Source organism: Jaculus jaculus, chromosome 1 (assembly GCF_020740685.1).
Source record: "Jaculus jaculus isolate mJacJac1 chromosome 1, mJacJac1.mat.Y.cur, whole genome shotgun sequence".
In the NCBI taxonomy this organism is placed as follows: domain Eukaryota; kingdom Metazoa; phylum Chordata; class Mammalia; order Rodentia; family Dipodidae; genus Jaculus; species Jaculus jaculus.
Window position 1 is genome coordinate 43328446 of NC_059102.1, and position 21411 is coordinate 43349856.

Below are 21411 nucleotides of genomic sequence, written 5' to 3' on the forward strand. Positions count from 1 at the left end.
ATAAAAGTGAAACATAAAACTCTGTAATGGGAAACAAACCAAGAACAAAAGCATTGATGTTTTTATTTACTAGGGAGACAGACAGCCAGTGAGTGAATGGGCATGCCAGGGCATCTAGCTACTACAAACAAACTCCAGACGAATATGCCACCTGGTGCATCTGGCTTATGTGGGTTCTGGGAAATCAAACCCAGGTCCTTAGGCTTTGCATGCAAGTGCCCTAACCACTAAGCCATCTCTCCAGCCCTGATTTTTTTTAGGAGAGGCCATACATACTGGTGTTCTGTGTGTGTGCATCACATGTGCCCTTCCCCTTCTGTGCTGCCTCTCAAATGGTAATCCCTTTTACCCTTCTTCCTGTGTCGACAGTCATCTTCCCTGGCCTAGCATATCCATAGTGTTAGTAAGTTTGGCATCACTAAAAATGCTCAATATAGAGCTGGAGAGATGGCTTAAGGTTAAGGTTATGCTTACGAAGCCTAAGGACCCCAGTTCGATTCTCCAGGTCCCGCGTAAGCCAGATGCACATGGTGGCACATGCGTCTAGAGTTCGTTTGCAGTGGCTAGAAGCCCTGGTGCGCCCATTCTCACTCTTTCTCCCTCTTTCTGTCTCTAATAAAAAATAAATAAAAGTAAAATCTGTTTAAAAATACTCAACATAAACAATATATAAGAAAAAGTTTATCTGGGTGTGGTAGTGCACACTTGGAAGGGGTGGCAGAGACAAGAGGATCGCAGTGAGTTTGAGGCCAGTGTAGGACTCCAGAGTGAGTTCCAGTCAGCCTGGGCTAGAGTGAGACCCTACCTTGAAAACAACAAAAAAAGAAGGAAACATAGAAAAAGTTTATTTTGACTTACAGTTTAGAAGGTTTCCATTCGGGGTTACGTGGACTTTTGAACATGTAACAATGCAGTGTGTCGTGGTAGGAGTACATGGTGGGGCTGGAAGGAGGCAAAGAAAGGAAGAGTGGCTGGAGTCACAATATCTGTTTCAAGAGCATGCCCCCAAAAGACATCACTCTCTTCCACCAAGTCCTGCCTCATAAACTCTTGCACCATCTCCCATGGATGCCACACGGCTGCAAGCCAACCATAAGCCTTTCGGAGGCGAATATTCAAGGTCCAAACTATAGGGTTAGCAATGTAGCTCAGTGGTAGAGCACTTGCTTAGCATATGCAAGGCCCTGAGTTCAATCCCTGGTACTGGAGAAGAGGGTACCCAAACTATAGCATCCACTAAACTTTTTCTAAAACTCTTAACTCACTGGGCATGGTGCCACACACCTTTAATCCTAGCTCTCAGGAGGCAGAGGTAGGAGGATCACCTAGTTTGAGGCCAGCCTGGAACTACAGAATGAATTCCAGGTCAGTCTAGGCTAGTGTGAGAGCCTGCCTTGAAAATACAAAAAAAAGAAACAAAAGAGCCCTTTTATCAAGTAATCACCTACACTTTTAGCTCATAGAACAGTGTTCTCACCCTCTTTTAAGTTGCTCAGTATGTTAGCTTTTTTTTTTTTTTTTTGAGAGCGACAGACACAGAGAGAAAGACAGATAGAGGGAGAGAGAGAGAATGGGCGCACCAGGGCTTCCAGCCACTGCAAACGAACTCCAGACGCATGCGTCCCCTTGTGCGTATGGCTAACGTGGGGCCTGGGGAACCGAGCCTCGAACCGGGGTCCTTAGGCTTCACAGGCAAGCGCTTAACCACTAAGCCATCTCTCCAGCCCTTTTTTTTTTTTTTTTTTTTTTTTTTTTTTTTTTTTTTTTGGTTTTTCAAGGTAGGCTCTCACTCTAGCCCAGTCTGTTCTGCAGTTCACTGTGTGGTCCCAGGCTGACCTTGAACTCATGGCAATCTTCCTACCTGTGCCTCCCAAGTTACTTCAACTCTTGAATTTGGATTAAAGACCATTACCAGCTTTTTATTACACTGTACCTCCATAAAGGCAGAATCTCTGCCTACCCCAACTCAAGCATATTGCCTCAGATTATCTTTATTTATTTATTTATTTATTTATTTTTAAATTTTTATTTATTTATTTGACAGCGACAGACACAGAGAGAAAGACAGATAGAGGGACAAAGAGAGAATGGGCGCGCCAGGGCTTCCAGCCTCTGCAAACGAACTCCAGACGCGTGCGCCCTCTTGTGCATCTGGCTAACGTGGGACCTGGGGAAGCAAGCCTCGAACCGGGGTCCTTAGGCTTCACAGGCAAGCGCTTAACTGCTAAGCCATCTCTCCAGCCCTCCTCAGATTATCTTTAAACAATTATTTGTGTATTTATTAGAGAGAACAGGCATGCCAGGGCCTCTAGCCACAGCAAATGAACTCCAGTCTCACGTGCCATTTGTAATTCTGGCTTAAGTGGGTACTAAGGAATTGAACCTTAGTCCTAATGCTTCACAGACAAGCATCTTAACCACTAAGCCATCTCTCCAACCCGGTTTTGTTTTGTTTTTGGGGGGTAGGGCCTCGAACTCACACCAATCCTCCTACCTCTGCTTCCCAAGTGCTGGGATTAAAGGCGTCACCCTGGGCTGGAGAGACGGCTTAGTGGTTAAGCGCTTGCCTGTGAAGCCTAAGGACCCCAGTTCGAGGCTCGGTTCCCCAGGTCCCACGTTAGCCAGATGCACAAGGGGGCGCACGCGTCTGGAGTTCGTTTGCAGAGGCTGGAAGCCCTGGCGCGCCCATTCTCTCTCTCTCCCTCTATCTGTCTTTCTCTCTGTGTCTGTAGCTCTCAAATAAATAAATAATTAATTAATTTTTAAAAAATAAATAAAATAAAGGCGTGCACCCAGCTCATTACTGCTTAGATACCTTGAGTCCAGCCAGCTTTGCTGCTCTGCACAGTCATCTCTAAAGTGGTTAATGGTTACTACATGCTTCTGCAATAGGGCAGGAAGGAAAAATCATGCTATCCTTTCAAAAGCCATACCATTGGGTTGAGGTAGCTCTGAGGTGAGGAGTTTTGTGTTCAGTCCTGAGCACTTACAAGAAAAGAGAGAAGAAACCCCCTAGCATTTGTCTTTACTCAAACTGAGGCCAGTCTAGGAATAGGTTTTTTCTTTTTTAAAAAATGTATTTTGCTACTCAGCGGTAAAGAAAAATGAAGTTATGAAATTTGCAGGAAAATGGATGGATCTGGAAAGGATTATACTAAGTGAGGTAACCCAGGCCCAGAAAGCCAAGCGCCACATGTTCTCTCTCATATGTGGATCCTAGCTACAGATGATTGGGCTTCTGCGTGAGAAGGAAAATTCTTAGTAGCAGAGGCCAGGAAGTTAAAAAGGAGACATAAAGGGTAGAGAAAGGAAGGGAGGAGGATACTTAATAGGTTGATATTGTATACATGTAAGTACAGTGATTGAGATGGGGAGGTAATATGATGGAGAATGGAATTTCAAAGGGGAATGTATGGGGGAGAGGGAGGGAATTACCATGGCATATTTTTTTATAATTATGGAAAATGTTAATAAAAATTAAAAAATTTAAAAAAAAATTTTTTTAACTGTATTTTGAGCCAGGGGTGGTAGCGCATGCCTTTAATCCCAGCACCTGGGAGGCAGAGGTAGGAGGATCGCCATGAGTTCAAGGCCACCTTGAGACTACAGAGTGAATTCCAGGTCAGACTGAGCTAGAGAGAGACCCTACCTCAAAAAAAAAAAAAAAAGTGTATTTGGAGCTGGGTGTGGTGACACACTCTTTTAATCCCAGCACTCGGGAGGCAGAGGTAGGAGGATCACTGTGAGTTTGAGGCCACTCTGTGACTACAGATGAATTCCAGGTCAGGCTGGGCTAGAGTGAGACCCTATATGCATATAATATATAGGAGACAGAGGTAGGAGGATCGCTGTGAGTTCAAGGCCACCCTGAGACTACAGAGTGAATTCCAGGTTAGCCTGAGCTAGAGTGAGACCCTACCTCGAAAAAAACAAAAAACAAAAAAAATCAAAAAAAAAAAGTGTATTTTGAGCTGGGGGTGGTAGCGCATGCCTTTAATCCCAGCACCTGGGAGGCAGAGGTAGGAAGATCGCCATGAGTTCAAGGCCACCCTGAGACTCCATAGTGAATTCCAGATCAGCCTGAGCTAGAGTGAAACCCTACCTTGAAAAACAAAAACAAACAAAAAAATCAACAACAAATATATATAATTTATTTATGAGAATAGGTACACCAGGGCCTTTTGCACTGCACATGAACTCTAGGCACACTTTGTGCATCTGGCTTTACATGGTGCTAGGAAATTGAACCCAGACCAGTAGGCTTTGCAAGCAAGCATCTTTAACCACTGAGCAATCTCCCCAGCCCATAATTTTTTAATTAATTTTTTATGTTTATATGGATGTGCTAGGGTCTCTTGCCACTGCAAACAAACTCCAGATGCATGAGCTACTTTTTCTGTTTAACTTTACAAAAATGCTAGGAAATTGAACCCAGGGCAGCAGGCTTTGCAAGCAAGTGCCTTTAACTGCTAAGCCATCTCTTCCCCCTAGGCACAATTTCAAAGTTAATTTTATCTTTCATACCTCTTCTCTATTCCCTTTTTCTTTCTTCCTTAGGACCTTATCTTCTTTTTTTTAACCTCCTAAATCCTCTCTTAAATTGCCTCAAATGCAAAAATAGCACAACTTACGAATGCATTCTCAAAATGCCATGTTAGGAAATTATTCTGATTTTGTCAGATGATCAGATGTGAATGTCTTAAGCAATCTTTTGCTTCACTCTCTGTTGGAAGGCACTTGCAGTTTAAAAAGGGAAATGTAATGCATTGTGAAGGAGGAGACATTTTGGGATATGTGTGAAAAGGCTGCAAGTAGAAAGATAGGCCTTATAGTCCATGACCAGAGAACTTAGTGTTGCCAGTTTACAATCAGAAAATTGTTTCTAAAGGCAGGCCAGGTGGACAGGCCTGTAATCCCAGCACTTGGAAGGTACAAGAGGATGAGAAGTTCAAAGCCAGTTTTGACTACATAGCAAGCTTGAGACCAGTCTGAGCTTAGTCTCAAAAAGAGAAAAAAAAAAGAGAGAGAGAGAGAGAGAGAGAAGGGGGCTGGAGAGATGGCTTAGCAGTTAAGGCACTTGCCTGAAAAACCTAAGGAACAGAGTTTGATCCCCCAATACCCATGGAAAGCCAGCTGCACAAGGTGGCTCATGCATTGGGAAGTTTGTTTGCAGTGGCTAGAGACCCTGGTGCAGCCATTCTCTCTCTCTCTCTTTCTCGAATAAATATAATTTTTTTAAAGAAAAAAAGTGAGGGATAGAGTATGGTAATACACACCTGTAATCCTAACATGCAGGAAGCTAAGGCAGGAGTATTGAGAGTCTGGCCTGGGCTATATACAGATACACTGGACCCTGTCTCTAAATAAATAAATAAATAAAGTGGGCCTGGAAAGATGGCTTAGCAGTTAAGGTGCTTACTGGCAGAGCCAAAGGACCCAGGTTTGATTCCCCAGTACCCACATAAAGCTGGATGCACAAGGTGGTGCATGCATCTGGAGTTTGTTTACAGGGGCTAGAGGTCCTGGCATGTCCATTTTCTCTTTCTTTGTCTCTGCCTCTCTCTCTCTCTCTCTCTCTCAAATAAATAAAGAAAAATATATTTTTTTTAATATGGATAAACAAGCCGGGCATGTTGGCGCACACCTTTAATTCCAGCACTTGGGAGGCAGAGGTAGGAGGATTGCAGTGAGTTCGAGGCCACCCTGAGACTACATAGTAAATTCCAGGTCATCCTGGACCAGAGTGAAACCCTACCTTGAAAAATGGAAAAAAAAAAAAAAAAAAAAAGTGAGATATACATACCATTGTCTTTATTAGATCAGGAGTACATTTCTGAACCTGTTCTCTTTTTGCAACTTTCCAGGAGGATGGTTTGTTTACCAACAGAGGAATGAAGTTCACAATAACTGTGGTATCGAAATATACTACCAGACAGACATGCAGAGCACCTCAGAAAATATGTTTCTGGAACTTTTCTGTCAGATTATCTCTGAGCCTTGCTTCAACACGCTGCGCACCAAGGAGCAACTGGGTAAGAAGAAATGGGGACTAGCAGGAAACTGAACCCTCGCGGGGACTCCTTGCCATGCACATCACCAGCTCCATGTCACTCTGGAGTCCTTGGTCTTTCATCTATTTTTTAATTTTATTTTTGTTTTTTTGAGGTAGGGTCTCACTCTAGTCCAGGCTGACCTGGAATTCACTGTTTATTCTCAGGCTGGCCTCAAACTCATGGCAGTCCTCCTACCTCTGACTCCTAAATGCTGGGATTAAAGGCATGTGCCACCACACCGGCTTGGTCCTTTATTTTTTTGTGTCATTTATATAACTAAGTGCCAAGGGTAATAGCTTTGAACTGGTAAGAACAAAGTAAAAAGAGGAAAGGTATGGAGAAAAGGTATTGAAAGAGGGTAGTGTGTGAGTTCACAAGATGCCAGTAGAACCATGACCTTCCTTTACTTAGCCTAGTTCTTGAGAGTTTCAGTTTAAATTGAGCTAGTCTGTAGATGGATTATCAAATAAGAAGTGTATTTGTCATGCTGGGTTCATGTGAGGAACTTAGATGTTAAAGCAGACGGAGCTAGGACATGGTTAGGGAGTGAAATAAGTGCTGCATTTTATAAGAATAGAAATAACTTTAGTTTAGATTGAAGAGGATCAATTAGCAAAGAGTGATGCATACAGAATGTGATTTTGAATGATGAATAGGAATGTGGGATGTTTTTCTAAGAAGGAAAAAAAATCATCCCTAACTTATGACTATTCAAGTAGTCTTTCTGCTCTGTCCTTAGGAACAGAACAGTGCCTTTATTGTTCCTATTTCTTCAGGGGTAAAAAATGTAAAGGTTCTAAAAATCGATTTTATTTACTCTAAAAGATTAAAATTGGCCTGAAGCCAGGCGTGATGGCACATGCCTTGCCCATCACTCGGGAGACACAGGTAGGAGAATCACTGTGAGTTTGAGGCCAGCCTGGAACTACAGATTGAGTTCCAGGTCAGCCTGGGGTAGAGTAAGATCTTACCTGGCCAGGGCAGAGGGACACAGGGACTGATGGACAACCTGAGCCAGGCATGGTGGCGCATGCCTTTAATCCTGGCACTCAAGAGGCAGAAGAAAGATGGGAGGATGGGTCGTCATGAATTTGGGGCCAACCTGGGAATATAGCATGAGTTCCAGGTCAGTGTGGCCTAGCGTGATACCCTACCTCAAAAAAAATTTAAAAATGGCCTGAGTGTCAAATGCTAAGATCCTGACTGGCTGGTGTTTGTGTTTCAGGCTACATTGTTTTCAGTGGGCCCCGTCGAGCCAATGGCATACAGGGCTTACGATTCATCATCCAGTCAGAGAAGCCACCACACTACCTGGAAAGCAGAGTGGAAGCCTTCCTGATTACCATGGAGAAGTCCATAGAGGAAATGACAGAAGAGGCCTTCCAAAAACATATTCAAGCATTAGCAATTCGTCGACTAGACAAACCAAAGAAATTATCTGCAGAGTGTGCTAAATATTGGGGGGAAATTATCTCCCAGCAATACAACTATGATAGAGGTAAGATAAAAATATACCTCCAACATTGAGGCCATTCCACAAAGTGAAATTCACTTTGTAGATATTTTAGTGTTTATTTGGTAGCAAGACAGGGTGACACTTATTTACTGTAACAACAATTTCCTGCTAGAAACATTATGTCCTATCTTCTCCAGAACTAAAGTGGAGTTTCACATTGCTTCATGTTAATGTATTAGTAAGATATCAGTGCACTTTGTTCTGTCAGTGTACCCCTAAGATTCTGAGTATGATACATTGGTGTCTATTTCTCGTAACACTGGAGAAAAAAAAATGAAAGGAAAAACTTGTAGATAGAATTTCTTAAGGCAAGGGACGCTGTAGAGGAACATGAATTCAGACTTTTGCCTTGAAGGATCTCCAAAGGTTTGTCAGATCGGAAGAGGTGTTCTTTCTGAAGTCTTCTGTCTACCAGCTTCCAGTTAACAACAGAGTAAGCTAAGCCACTTGAGACACTAGAATTTGAGTCATATTCTTATTCTGACACCAACATGCTGACCAGCCACCATGCCGGGGCCTTGGTTCTCCCACCTATGACTTTTTGTAGTAGTTGAATCCACTGTTAATGAACATAGCCTCTTCCGTTTATTGAACATTTACCTTTATGCTACTATATGTTATCTTCTTAGTTGCCATGACAGCCTTATTAAGTAGTTATTTCATCAAAGGAATCTGAGGCTTAGAAAAGTTGAAGTGACTTGACCCAAGGCCCAGCATCTTCTGGGAGGATAGATCCACAGTATGAACTTAGACCTGGTTCCCATCCCAAATTCTATTACTCTGTACCTACTTACTTGTGCTTGAAATCTGTCCTTTTCCACTTACAGGAACAGATGGTCATTTAAAAATATGAATACTTGATAGGCTTGAGGTATATTGTTGTTAAGTATTTTGGACTATTTAATGTAGTAATACTAGTAAATTATTGTTTGCTTACCTTTTCAGATAACATAGAAGTTGCATATTTAAAGACACTTACCAAGGAAGACATCATCAAGTTCTACAAGGTCTGTTGGATTTTTACTTAGTCTTGACAGGTAAAGGAGTAGGTGCTATCCTGTGTGCTGTTACTCTGAATTTATTCAGGACAGATTTATGAAGGTTTTTTTGTACAATTAAATATTTCAGACTCATTTTGACCTATTCCTGTTAGAAAAGCCATGGACAATTCATATGGAAACCAGGACTGCTTTGCTTGTCTCTGGGTCCCACCCTTGCTACTTTCTAAATACACGTTTCTGGGCTCTCCTCTCATGTTTTCTGTTTCTACCATACTGTACAAAGATCATTTCTCCGCTGTTTGGTGGGAGGGAAAGCAAAAGAACAAGACCTCGAGGTAGAGTATTTTCCAACCTGTGACAGCTATATATTGTCCATCCATTTAGGTGCCTCTGTGGTCGCCTATTTATACAAATAATTACTCAACTTTTGAACTGTTTTCAGAGGTCGTGAGAGTCTTTAATGCCTGCACATATTGAGAAAGCTTAGCACGAGAAAAGAGATACCACCATTAAAGTCTTCTCAACACATGTATTAAGTAGTCTCAGGATTTTTATTTGTTTTTAGGTGGTGGTGGTTTTTGTTTTGTTTTGTTTTTCGGGTTAGGGTCTCACTCTAGCTCAGGCTGACCTGGAATTCACTATGTAGTCTCAGGGTGAACTTGAAAACTCGGCGATCCTCCTACCTAAGCCTCCCAAGTGCTGGGATTAAAAGCGTGTGCCACCATGCCCGGCATGTTTTTAGTTTTCATTTGTACATGGTGTGTATGCATGTGTGTGTGACAGTGTCTTTTGCCCCAATGCCAGATGCTTGTACCACTTTTTGGGACTAGCTTTGCATAGTGGCTGGAGAATTAAATCCTGGTCAGTAGGCTTTGCACGCAAGCACCATAGACTGCTGAGCCACCTCCCCAGTCTCCTCTCTGTGTTGTACACTCCATGTCACTAAAATAGGATTGTGATGGTTAATTTAGGAAAAATAAAGCCAATACAGGAGAGTGCCTGATACAAGGCAGGACTCAGTAAATGTTAGTTTCTTACCTCTTTTGGTAGATGAGGAACCACAACTTACCAGCAGAGCTCTGGTATAGATTTGAGGTGGTTCTTAGAGCAGTAATGATTGAGGTTATCCTAAGTAAGACAGGCCATTATCTCTGTAGGCATTAAAGATCACTAAAGCCAGGACTGGAGAGATTGTTCAGTGGTTAAAGCAGTTGCCTGAAAAGCTTAACAACCCTGGTTCAATTCCCCATTGTCTACATAAAGCCAGATGAACAAGGTGGCTCATACATTGTTTGCAGTGGCTAGAGGCCCTGGAATGCCCATTGTCCCACTCCTCTCTGTCTTTCTTTTATCTTCTCTCTCCTGCTTGTAAATAAAAGATCACTAGAGCCAAGTGTAGTGGCCCATGCCTTTAATCCCAGCACTTAGGAGGCAGAGGTAGGAGGATCACTGTGAGTTTCAAGTCAGCTTGGGCTAGAGTGAGACCCTACCTCGAAACAAAACAAAGCAACAACAACAAAAGATACTAGAGGAGACAGGCATAGTGTCATATGTCCGTAATCCCAGCATTGGGCAGCTGGGCTACATAGCAAGATCATTTCAAGAAAAAGAAAGGAGAGCCTGGCGTGGTAGCGCAACCCTTTAATCCCAGCACTCAGGAGGCAGAGGTAGGAAAATCACTGTGTTTGAGGCCACCCTGAGACTACATAGTGAATTCCAGGTCAGCCTGAGCTAGAGTGAGATCCTCCCTTGAAAAACCAAACAAAAAAGAAAAAAAGGAGGGCTGGAGAGATGGCTTAGTGGTTAAAGTGCTTGTCTGCAAAGCCTAAGGACCCATGTTGAGATCTCTCTCCAGATCCCATGTAAGCCAGATGCCCAAAGGTGAGGCACGCGCAAGGTCACACTTGCCCACTAGGTGGCACAAGCATCTGGTGTTCAGTTGTAGTGGCTGAGGCCCAGGTGTACCAATTCTCCCCCCACCCCGCCCCCTGCTGTAAAGGAAAGAAAGTTGGGTGTGGTGGCGCACATCTTTAATTCCAACACTTGGGAGGCAGAGGTAGGAGGATCTCCATGAGTTAGAGGCAAGCCTGAGACTAAATAGTGAATTTTAGGTCAGCCTGGGTTAGAGCAAGACCCTAACTCAAAAAAGAAAGAAAAAGAATAGACTTAAAACATCATTAGGCACTGGGCATGTAGCTTTATTTCGACAATGCTTGCCTAACATGCAAAGCCCTGGGTTTGATCCCTAGAACCACATAAACAGGGTTTGGTTGCACATGCCTATAATCCCAGCAGTTAGGAGGGAGGCAGGAGGATCAGAAGTTGAAGGTCATCTTCCACAACCATAGCAAGATAACGGCTAACCTAGGCTATATGGGACCCTGTCTTTAAATTTTTAGTTTTTATTTTTATATTTCAGAGAGTGAAAGAGGCAGAGCGAGAGAGAGAGAATGAGAAAAGGTGTACTGGGGCTTCCAGCCACTGCAAACGAACTCCAGACACTTGTGCCACCTTGTGCATCTGGCTTATGTGGGTCCTGGGGAATCGAACTGAGGTCCTTTAGCTTTATAAGCAAACGCCTTAACTGCTAAGCCATCTCTCCAGCCCAGACCCTGTCTTTTAAAAAAGGACAGGGAGCTGGGCGTGGTGGCACACGCCTTTAATCCCAGCACTTGGGAGGCAGATGTAGTAGGATTGCCAGGAGTTCAAGGCCATTCTGAGACTATGTAGTGAATTCCAGGTCAGCCTGGGCTAGAGGAAGACTTTACATTTGAAAAAATAAAATATAAATAAATAAACAAAGGACAGGGGAGCCAGGCGTGGTGGTGCATGCCTTTAATCCCAGCACCTGGGAGGCTGAGGTAGGAGAATCGCTGAGGCTACCCTGAGACTACATAGTGAATTCTAGGTCAGCCTGGGCTACAGTGAGACCCTACTCGAAAAACAAAACAAAAGGGACAGGGGCTGTGGAGATGGTGTAGCTGGCAAAGTGTTTGCTTTGCAAACATAGGAACCTGAATTCAGATTCCCAGCACTCTATAAATGCTGGATGTCACTGTGTGTGCTCATAATCTCAGTGCTCAGGAGGTGCAGCCAGACAGCTCTCTGGTGCAGGCTGACCAGGTTCAGCAAGAGACCTTGTCTCAATAAATAAGGTAGAGGGTGATTGCGGAAGACGCCCAACATCAACCCCTGGCCTGCGCCATCACTCACACACGTACCACTGCGTGCTGTCTGGTGATCACTAGGATGAGCGCTTAAGCCCAACTCAGCACATGCTAACTGCAAATGCGTGAGCAAATCACTTGATCACCTTGGGCTAGGTCTCCTCCTCTCTGAAATAGAAACGTGAGTCATTCTTGCCCCTTCCAGAAGGGGATGTAGCTCATTGATAGCATTTGCCTAGCATGTATGAGGAGGTTCCCAGCACCACAAAACGAGAAAAAATAAGGCTTGCCTACCTTTGTGAATCTTTCTAGAGTGGAATGAAACCATGTGGAGGAAAGGTAAAGGAAGCATCTTTTCCATCTCTGTGAGGACTGATTCCTCAGTCCTCCAAGAGAGAGCCGCTCTGTAGGGGCCTGTGGGCAGAGGGTAATCTTGCTTCTCTTTCTGCCTAGGAAATGTTGGCCGTGGATGCACCAAGGAGGCACAAAGTATCCGTCCATGTTCTTGCCAGAGAAATGGATTCTTGTAAGTATTGAGTGCTAACTCTTTTAAAAGTCCATTTTGAGGCTTATAGTGAGCATATGCTGGTTGTCCCTTAGCACAGTAGTAAAGGGATAAGAGAAAGAAGTGAAGACCGGTCTGCTGCATTGCAGGAGTACAGGGAAGAGGGAAGGAGAGCGAAGGAGAAGGCAGTGCCGGTGCCGGGCTCCCACAGCTTCACAGGATCGCACAGCTGCTCGCCGTGCGCACCTCAGAGAGGCTGTAGGGTGCAGTCCTGTGGGGAGGAAGAAGAACAAGTCATCTTTTTGGCCATTGTCCGCACTCAGCCATTAACTCCACTGACTTTCTGAGGATAGTTGACTGCATCCTTTTCAGAGGCCAGAGATTCAGAGTCTAGTCAGATCAGTCCTGGGCATGAATTTGTACAGCCAAGGCTTTAAAGGCCCCAGTAACATTGTCAGGCATCACGAGACAGTCGGAGGAGCATGTGAACTGGGCCTGGTAGAGTTGGGTTTTTGTTGTTGTTGTTGTTGTTTGTTTGTTTGTTTTGAGGTAGGGTCTTGCTCTAGTCCAGACTGACCTGCAATTCACTATGTAGTCTCAGGGTGGTCTTGAACTCATGGCAATCCTCCTATCTCTGCCTCTCAAGTGCTGGGATTAAAGGCTTTCACTACAACACTGGGCTCTGTTAGAGTTTTTTAGATTAGCGAAATGTGGCTCAAGTTTGTTGAAAGTTGTGTGTAAGTATGAGTGAGTGCAAAGCATTAAACCTTTTATTTTCTCATAGGTCCTGTTGTTGGAGAGTTCCCATGTCAAAATGATATCAATTTGTCACAAGCACCACCCTTGCCACAAGTAAGAAACACTAGGTTGCATGACCAGAGGGCTTTTTACTTAAAGAAGCTTGTTTGTCACTTCAAAACCTCTTTAGAGGCTTAAAGTTACCAGGTGTTTGGGCTTCTATTTGAAGTCTTCCCCAAATGTCTGCTCACTCAGCCTCTAGCCATGTCTTGTCTTTGCTTCTGTTTTGAGACAGACAGGGTGTCATGTAGCCCCAGATGGCCTTGAGCTCACTGTATAGCTGAAGCTGGTCTCCTGTACTTCCCAAGTGTTGGGATTACAGGCATGTGCTTCCACTCCAGCATGTCCTTGCCACTTGTATGAAGAGTTGTATCCCTGTGCTATGTGTCACCTCTGGCCACATCTTTTCCTAGCATTGAATATCAGAGTGACACTGCTTAGCCCTTTCCTCAGTGCCTCTGAATTTTAATCCTTGAAAGATGGGCATTTTCTTGCAGGAGAAGGAAATGGGCATGTAGCCTCGGCTCCTCTGCTGTTGTCTCAGGCTCAGCTCCCGCCTGGTGAAAGCCCATAGTCTTCCTTTTGGCCCAAAGTAAGTCTTACTTGATGTACTTCTACAGACTAACACAGACCCCTTGAATCTGCCAATCCCAGCATATGGAGTGCTGTCTTATCTAAAAGAGATTGTTTGGGCTGAAGACATGGCAGAGCAGTTAAAGGCACTTGGTTGCAAAGCCTGATGGTCCACATTTGATTCCCCAGTACCACACAAAGCCAGATGCACAGTGGCACATACATCTCGAATTTGTTTGCAGTGGCAGGAGGCCCTGGCAGGTCCATTCTCTCTTTTTCTTTCCTTCTCTCTCTCTCTCTCTCTATCTCAAATAAATAGATAAATAAAAGAAGTATCTTGTTCAGTTTAATTTTTAAGTCAAACACATTGAAAGACACCTTTTTTTTCTTTGCAGCCTGAAGTTATCCAGAACATGACTGAGTTCAAGCGTGGCCTGCCACTCTTTCCCCTTGTGAGACCACATGTTAACTTTATGGCTGCAAAACTCTGAAGGTGTCCCATAGTGGGAAAGTATAAACGGATATACCTGTTCCTGAGTCTTCCAGGGTTTGGGAAAACAATCTTGGACATTTGAATAGTTTCTGGTTCACTATTAGAGAAACAAACAGGGAAAAAAGTTGTCAAATGTCATATAGAATGTTAAAAACCCAAAGTAATAAAGTTATAAAATCTTAGACATGTAGAATATTTTTAAAATACATGCCTCTTAAAGACCTTAAATTTTTTCTTTTCATTCCTAATAGAAATGTTCCTTATTTAACTGCTTAAAATAATGAATTATATTCTAATAGTCATTTGTCAGAAGAAAATAAAAGTTAGCTTTTCTCTAAAAACCTCCTAGGTTGGCAGAAAAGGCTTCAAAACATTTAGAAAAGTGTTACCTTTTAAAAAAATTGATCCTCAACTTTGCTTTCTATTTGATAGTTTCATGTAAATCAGTGGAGAATATTACATTTGGTAAATTATGCACAAAGCAATGTCATTTTCTTTTATTAGTGAAATTGCTGGTTATATGTGGCATGATTTTAACCTTTTTATAAAATTTGAATATTTTTTTTAATCCAACTAGTAAAACGCTGGAAAAACCTAGAATACCCTATTTATAGTGCTAGAAACACAGATTCACCTTATATCAATTTTGTCCCAAACTGAATTTCTCAGGATTACTGTGGGTTGTTTTTTTTTTTTTTTTTCCTGACTGGATTCTAGTGACTTTTTTTGTTGTTAATAGTTGGTTTGCAGTGTTCCATCAGGTATATATTTTATCATCAATGCATTGCTGTATGGAGTGTGTGACATGCTGTTCTAACATCAGCTGTTGTAAGCACCCATAGCTTTATTACAGTGAGATTTTGATTAGTGTGTGAACCAAAACATTTTGCCCCTTTAGGAATTTAAAAGGCAACAATGCAAAGCCGCCTCAAAAATAACCTTGCATTCTTCAGTAGCAAGTCTCTGTAAGACTCAAGCCCCTACCAGTCTAATCTTGCCTTAAGTGTTATTTTTGGAATATTATAAAAATAAACATACAGATGATGACTGGACTTTAAAAATATTTTTTTCATGAGATACTATTTTTCAGTGAAAATGTTATTGTAGATTTACCAGCCATTTAAAATACTAGTTTGCCGGGTGTGGTGGTGCACGCCTTTAATCCCAGCACTCGGGAGGCAGAGGTAGGAGGATCATTGTGAGTTCAAGGCCTCCCTGAGACTACATAATGAATTCCAGGACAGCCTGGGCTAGAGCGAGACCCTACCTCAAAAAAAAAAAAAAAAAAACACCATAAAATATTAGCTATTATTAAAACTTGTTTCAAGAGAAATTGTGGCTGTATTTCGACATACAGACATTGGAAACAGTAAGTGGTCCTGCTGTCCACTGACTTAGGCAAAGTAAAGAATGACATTTTAATTCTAAAAGACTTGATTTGCCAGGACATCTTTTGTAGTCTTGACTTTTCACATCTTAAGTTTTACCATTTGCCATTTTCCAACTTTTCTCAATTTGGGGCAACTGTGGAGGCTGCTTTCAACAGTGGAGCTCCATCTCTACTGTCATGTCAATGTGGTGCTTTAACTGTCTTGTAATCCACATCCTCAAGAGGCTCCTTGTAGAAACCTGGCTTTGTCCATCAGGGGTTCTATGACGTCCTCTCTTCCTTCTGGCTTTGTGCATCTATCTACTATGCACCTTGAACTCCTAATCTCCTGCCTCCACTTCCTAAGTGCTGGGACTACAGGCATGAGCCACCACAGCCAGCATGACTATGCAGCTTTTCATCCAACTGCAGATAGACACAAGAGGAATCTAAAACAAGTCCTGGTGTAAAAGTAAATAGAAATCCACCTACCTTTTCTGTAGAAAATTACATGATGTTGAATAATTTTTAGCTCTGTTTTCAAAATGGGTAAAATTTTAAAGCATGCCATTTTTATGAGGAAAGGTACCTGAAGAGAGATCTGAAAGCATCCACAAGTAGTCTTCCATGAACTGCTCTGGTGGTCAGTGTGTTCCTGCATGTTCTGTCTCCAGAGCTACTGTGGGTCCCTCGGGCACACCAGTGGACTCATCTTAAGTGGGTCCCAGGTTACAGTCCATAAGCAATAAGAGACTCCCCAGAGACTGCCATTTCCTCGGTGTGTAGCAAGTGAGGTATGGAAGGAAACACACTGTTTGTTATTAGTTACTGGAGACTTTTAAAGTCTTTGATCAATTGATGTGAAAATGAAAGCATGTGACACTGCCAGTATGGTGGGTCCTAGGATTGTCCTGTTTACAATAAATCTGAATTTGAACTCTGGAGTTTGTATTTATTATTATTATAATTTTTGTGAAACTGAACCCATCCTCACTCTGCCTCTCAACATTCTAATTTTTTTTATGTTTTGGTCTTTTGAGGTAGAGTCTCGCTCTAGCCCAGGCTGACCTGGAATTCACTATGGAGTCTCAGGGTGGCCTCGAACTCACAGCGATCCTCCTACCTCTGCCTCCCAAGTGCTGGGATTAATGCCCAGCTTCCTCTCAACATTCTAATGTGATAACAGTTCTTACTTTCATTAGTCCTCCTAATCCAGGAACAGTGAATGTATGAGAGTGTGTGTGTGTGTGTGTGTAGAAATAGGGCTGGAGGGTTAAGGTTAAGATGTTGGCCTGCAAAACCAAAGGACCCAGGTTAAATTCCCCAGGACCCACGTTAGCCAGATGCACAAGTGGATGCACGTGTCTGGAATTCATTTGCAGTGGCTGGAGGCCCTGGTGCACCAATTCTTTCTCCGTCCCTCCTTCCCCCCCTCCCTCTCTCCTTCCCTCCCCCTCCCTCTTTCTCTGTCAAATAAATAAAAATACTAAAAAATATATCTAGTAGCAGTAACTAAAATAGGTAGCTCAATTTCATTCTCTTAAAAATAGAAGCCAGGTGTGGTGGCACATGCCTTTAATTCCAGTATTTGGGAGGCAGAGGTAGGAGGATCACTGTGAGTTCAAGGCCACCCTGGTTAGTCTGGGCTAGAGTGAGACCCTACCTCGAAAATAAAAAAATAAAGATAACAGATATAGATACCTTTTGGCCTGGCTTAGTGGCACACACCCTTAGAGGTAGGAGGATTGCGGTGAGTTAGAGGCCATCCTGAGACTATAGTGAATTCCAGGTCAGCATGGGCCTACCTACCTACCTCGAAGAACCAGAAAAGAAAGAGGGAGGGGAAGGGAGATGAAAAGAGGAAAGAGAGACGCTTTGGGCCAGGGAAGTAGTTCCTTGGTAAAGTGTTTGTCTGTCACACCTGAGGCCCTGGGTTAGAATCCCAGAATGCATAAAACCAGTTATGGGGGTGCACACTTGAGCGCCTGTCCAGCGAGTGCTGGGATTCTGCAGGCTGGAGTACTGCTGACATTGTCCACCAGAGGGAGACAAGGCATTTCGCAGTTGAAAAAGCTCCACAAAACCCCTGCTCTGACCTTTAATCTGCACCAACTCGGTTATGTAATATGCCAAAAAAAGGGGCAAAAATGTGAGGAGGGTGGACGTGCACATCTATAATTCCAGTACTCACGAATCTGAGGCAGGAGGATCATGAATTCAAAGTGACTTGCTAAAGATGTGGATTTAAAAAACACTAGAGGGGAAGTTTCCTCTCCTTGAATGAAATGGCAAAGCTTTTTTTTCCCCCTCTCCCGACTGGAAGACTCCATGAGATAAGCCAGAGGGCAAAGGCCCGTGAACCGAGGACGTGAGAGGGCGCCCTCTTTGGTGGCCACTCAACAGCCACTGTGCCCGGGCTGCCTAGCTCTAAACTTATGAGACTGGAGAGCCACTGCCCATCAGTCTCCTGCTGTTTGCAGATAAATTTATTCCCATCCGCTCCATGAAGGAAAAGTTACTATATTGGGCTGGGCTTCTGGGACCAGCAAGCTGTGGGGGCGCAGCACGCGTGCGCGGGGAGGGGGCGCTCGCTTAGTGACGAGGCAAAACCAGGCATGCGCGGCTGCCAGGGCCGCTGGGGGGGGGGGGCCGGTTGCTGATGCGCATGCGCCTCCTCTTCTGCTTTGTAGGTGGGCTTTACCTAAAGCAGACGCGCTGCAGGTGCTTGAAGAGAAAGAAGCTGGATTCCACCCTGGACAGAAAGAGCCTTTTAATTTTTTGTGTGTTTTCCTATTAATTCCATCATTTTGGTTTTTTTTTTTTAATTTTTATGAACATATCGTATATTGGTCATATCCCATTGGGTTATACTCATTTCTCCTCTCCCTTATCCCCATTCCACTGAGGACCCTCCTCAGTAGGTTGTTGGTTTTCACTGTAGGGTTGTAATGGGGAAATTGGAGTTCTAGGGTGCTTCCTGGAACCCCAAGCCCTGAGTTCATATATGCAAACTAAACAAAGAATTGGCAGTTTCAGATTCAAGAGAATGATTACCCCCACCCCCAGGTAGGGTCTCACTCTGGCCCAGGCTGACCTGGAATTCACTATGTAGTCTCAGGGTGGCCCCGAGCTCATGGTGATCCTCCTACCTCTGCCTCCCGAGTGCTGGGATTAAAGGCTAAGAGAATGATTTTTAAAATACCACATTTTATTCAAATTTTACAAAGGAGTGGGGAAGGGTGGGAGGTAAGGGAAGATAAGGGGGGAGGGCGGGAGAACACCTTGTGGAGCCCAAAAGCCCATGTGGGCCACATGTAGCTCAGGAGTTCATGTGACCAGGTAAGGATCTGGTTGGAGGGGGGAGAGTGAAAAGAGAGAAGAAAATACAAGGAGCTCCTACCATGTTGTGAGCTGGAGAGGATAAAGAACCCATGCAGAGTTCCCCAATGATCAGAGAGCCTTGCCCTCCCCTTACAAAGGTATTTATAACCTCAGGGTGGTGGGCTGTCTTTTGGCCCAGGTGAACCACAGGGCCAGCTGGCTGGTTAGGGCTAAGAGCAGTCTCAGGAAGAGATTAGCTCTGGCACTGAGTTCCAGGGGCTGAACTTGACCAACCACAATGTTTAAATCCTATGAAAGACCTCCCTCCCAGGAGGGGTCCTGATTGTTTGTGGAAAAACAGCTCTTTGGAACTAGGCAAGAGATAAGAAAAACATTTCTACCTATTTGCCCTCAGAGGTTCAGTCACCCTAACTCTGTCCACCCCTCAGGGTCATGAATGCATCACTGTCTGGTAGGTGGGAGGTGATGACTCAAGATACTCCTTCCCGCCCTGTGGCTCTTACAGTCTTTCAGTGTCCTCTTCCACAATTTGGCCTGAGCCTTGGCAGGTGTGTTATAAGTCTTCTCTGGTGTTAAGCTCTCTGAAACCTCTGGATTTCTGCTGGGTAAGTTTTGAGTGTCCTCAGTGTCTATGGCCATTTCCCTAGAGTTGGTTGTCAAGGTCACAATGAGAGCAGCATTTGTGCTTAAATCCCCGCAAGTGTGATCGAGGTGATACATCTAGGGCTAGGCAGTCAACTATCTTTTCTTGTAATGAAAGATCTTGGTTGTCCCTGGTATTATCCCTGTCATCTGTTTAAAAAAAAAAAAAAAGGAGAATGGAATTTAAAAGGGGAAAGTGTGTGGGGGGGGATTACCATGGGATATTTTTTATAATCATGGAAAATGTTAATAATTTTTTTTTAAAAAAAGCCTAACAACCTGGGTTCGATTCCCAAGGGCATTAATGTCACATTCATTAAAAAAAAAAAAAACCTCCAGCTGGGCATGGTGGTGCATGCTTTTAATCCCAGCACTTGGGAGGCAGAGGTAGGAGGATCACTGTGAGTTTGAGGCCACCCTGAGACATCATGAATTCCAGGTCAGCCTGGACTAGAGTGAACAAACAAACAAAAAAATCAGGGCTGGAGAGATGGTTTAGTGGTTAAGGCACTTGCCTTGAAAGCCTAAGGCCTCAGGTCCCACGTAAGCCGGATGCACAAAGGGGCACATGTATCTGGAGTTCATTTACAGTGGCTGAAGGCCCTGAAGAGCCCATTCTCTGTCAATAAATTTTTTAAAAACTTAAAAAAAAAAAAAAACCCTCCAGCCAAGGGTGAGAGCAGTGTGGATAGCAGCATGGATTGAAGAGGATAAGCATAGTTATTTAAGAGACTTCGATGGGCATATCCACTCTTAGCCAAAGAACAGTGGGAGCTTCTCTCTAGAGTCTATGACCTTCCTATTCATAGGATTGTGACTTGGTTCTCAGTCACAGGTATGAGGGTATGATTTCTCTCCCACTGAGTGGACCTCGTATCCAATCAGAGAGCTGTTGATTCCATGCATAGCTTGTGTGCCTCTATTGCACAGGAGTGAACATTTTGCCCAGTTGGTTGGTTCTGTAGCTTGCAGGATCCCCAGCTAGTTCATGTGGTTGGTGACCATTATACCCCAGCAGCTCCCACAGCTCTATCCAGAATGATGAGGGTTAGCCATCAGGGGATCTAAACCTTTTAATTTTATGCTAGCAAGCAGGAAGGGACCCAAGGCCGGGGAGAAGGAGTGGCCAGATGAATGTGAGTCAGACCCAAACAGATATATTCACCCAGGAGATACTAAGGAGACACTGGGCAGCCAGATATCATCCATCCACACACACTCTTTTTCGACATGGAGTTTCTAAGGTTGGAGTGACAGAAGTGTCCTCCTCCCCTCTCTCCCTGCTCGTGGATCTCCCAAGGAGGGAGCTGGTGCCTCCAGACAGAATTCATACAAAATGTTTCCTCATGCCCACTGCCGTTTATCTACACACGTTTTGTTCCACAGCATTGTTTCCAACACCTGAGTCCTCTCTTTCTACATGTGTGTGTTTGCCTTAGTTATATGCAACAAACCTCAAGTTTGTGGTTTTGTTTTAGGGTGAAGATTCAGTTTTCAGTTAGAATAGAAATTGATGAGGGGGTTATTGCAAAAATATTGATTGAAGCCAGGTGTGGTGGCGCACGCCTTTAATCCCAGCACTCGGGAGGCAGAGGTACGAGGATTGCCATGAGTTCGAGGCCCCCCTGAGACTACATAGTGAATTCCAGGTCAGCCTGGACTAGAGTGAGTCCCTACCTTGAAAAAAAAAAAAAAAAAAAAAACAAAAAAAAAAAACGAAAGAAAATATTGATTGATTGATTGACTGATTGCAATGCTGGGAATTGAACTCAGTCTCCTGCATGCTAGGCAAGTGCTCCACCGCTGAACTGTATCACCAACTCCAAGAATAGTTCCTTTAAAAAATATTTTTATTCATTGCAAGGAAAGAGAGGGAAGGTAAGAGATAGAAAGGGCGCACCAGGGTCTCCACCCTCTGCAAATGAACTCTAGACACACGCAGCACTTTGTGC

The 21411-nt window shown here is 43.8% G+C and overlaps 1 protein-coding gene across 3 annotated transcripts in view; it reads left to right on the forward strand.

Annotated features, from left to right (window-relative positions):
- The window catches only part of Ide (insulin degrading enzyme), a 123023-nt gene extending 106606 nt beyond the window's left edge, over nt 1-16417 (forward strand). For all 3 annotated transcript variants that reach the window (XM_045153594.1, XM_045153580.1, XM_045153587.1), the window contains exons 20-25: nt 5865-6032; nt 7279-7551; nt 8515-8576; nt 12191-12263; nt 13027-13094; nt 14009-16417. In XM_045153594.1, the coding sequence (XP_045009529.1) occupies nt 5865-6032; nt 7279-7551; nt 8515-8576; nt 12191-12263; nt 13027-13094; nt 14009-14104 (740 nt within the window). In that variant the 3' untranslated portion in view covers nt 14105-16417. The remainder of the gene's footprint in view (nt 1-5864; nt 6033-7278; nt 7552-8514; nt 8577-12190; nt 12264-13026; nt 13095-14008) is intronic.
- The last annotated feature ends 4994 nt before the right edge of the window (nt 16418-21411 follow it).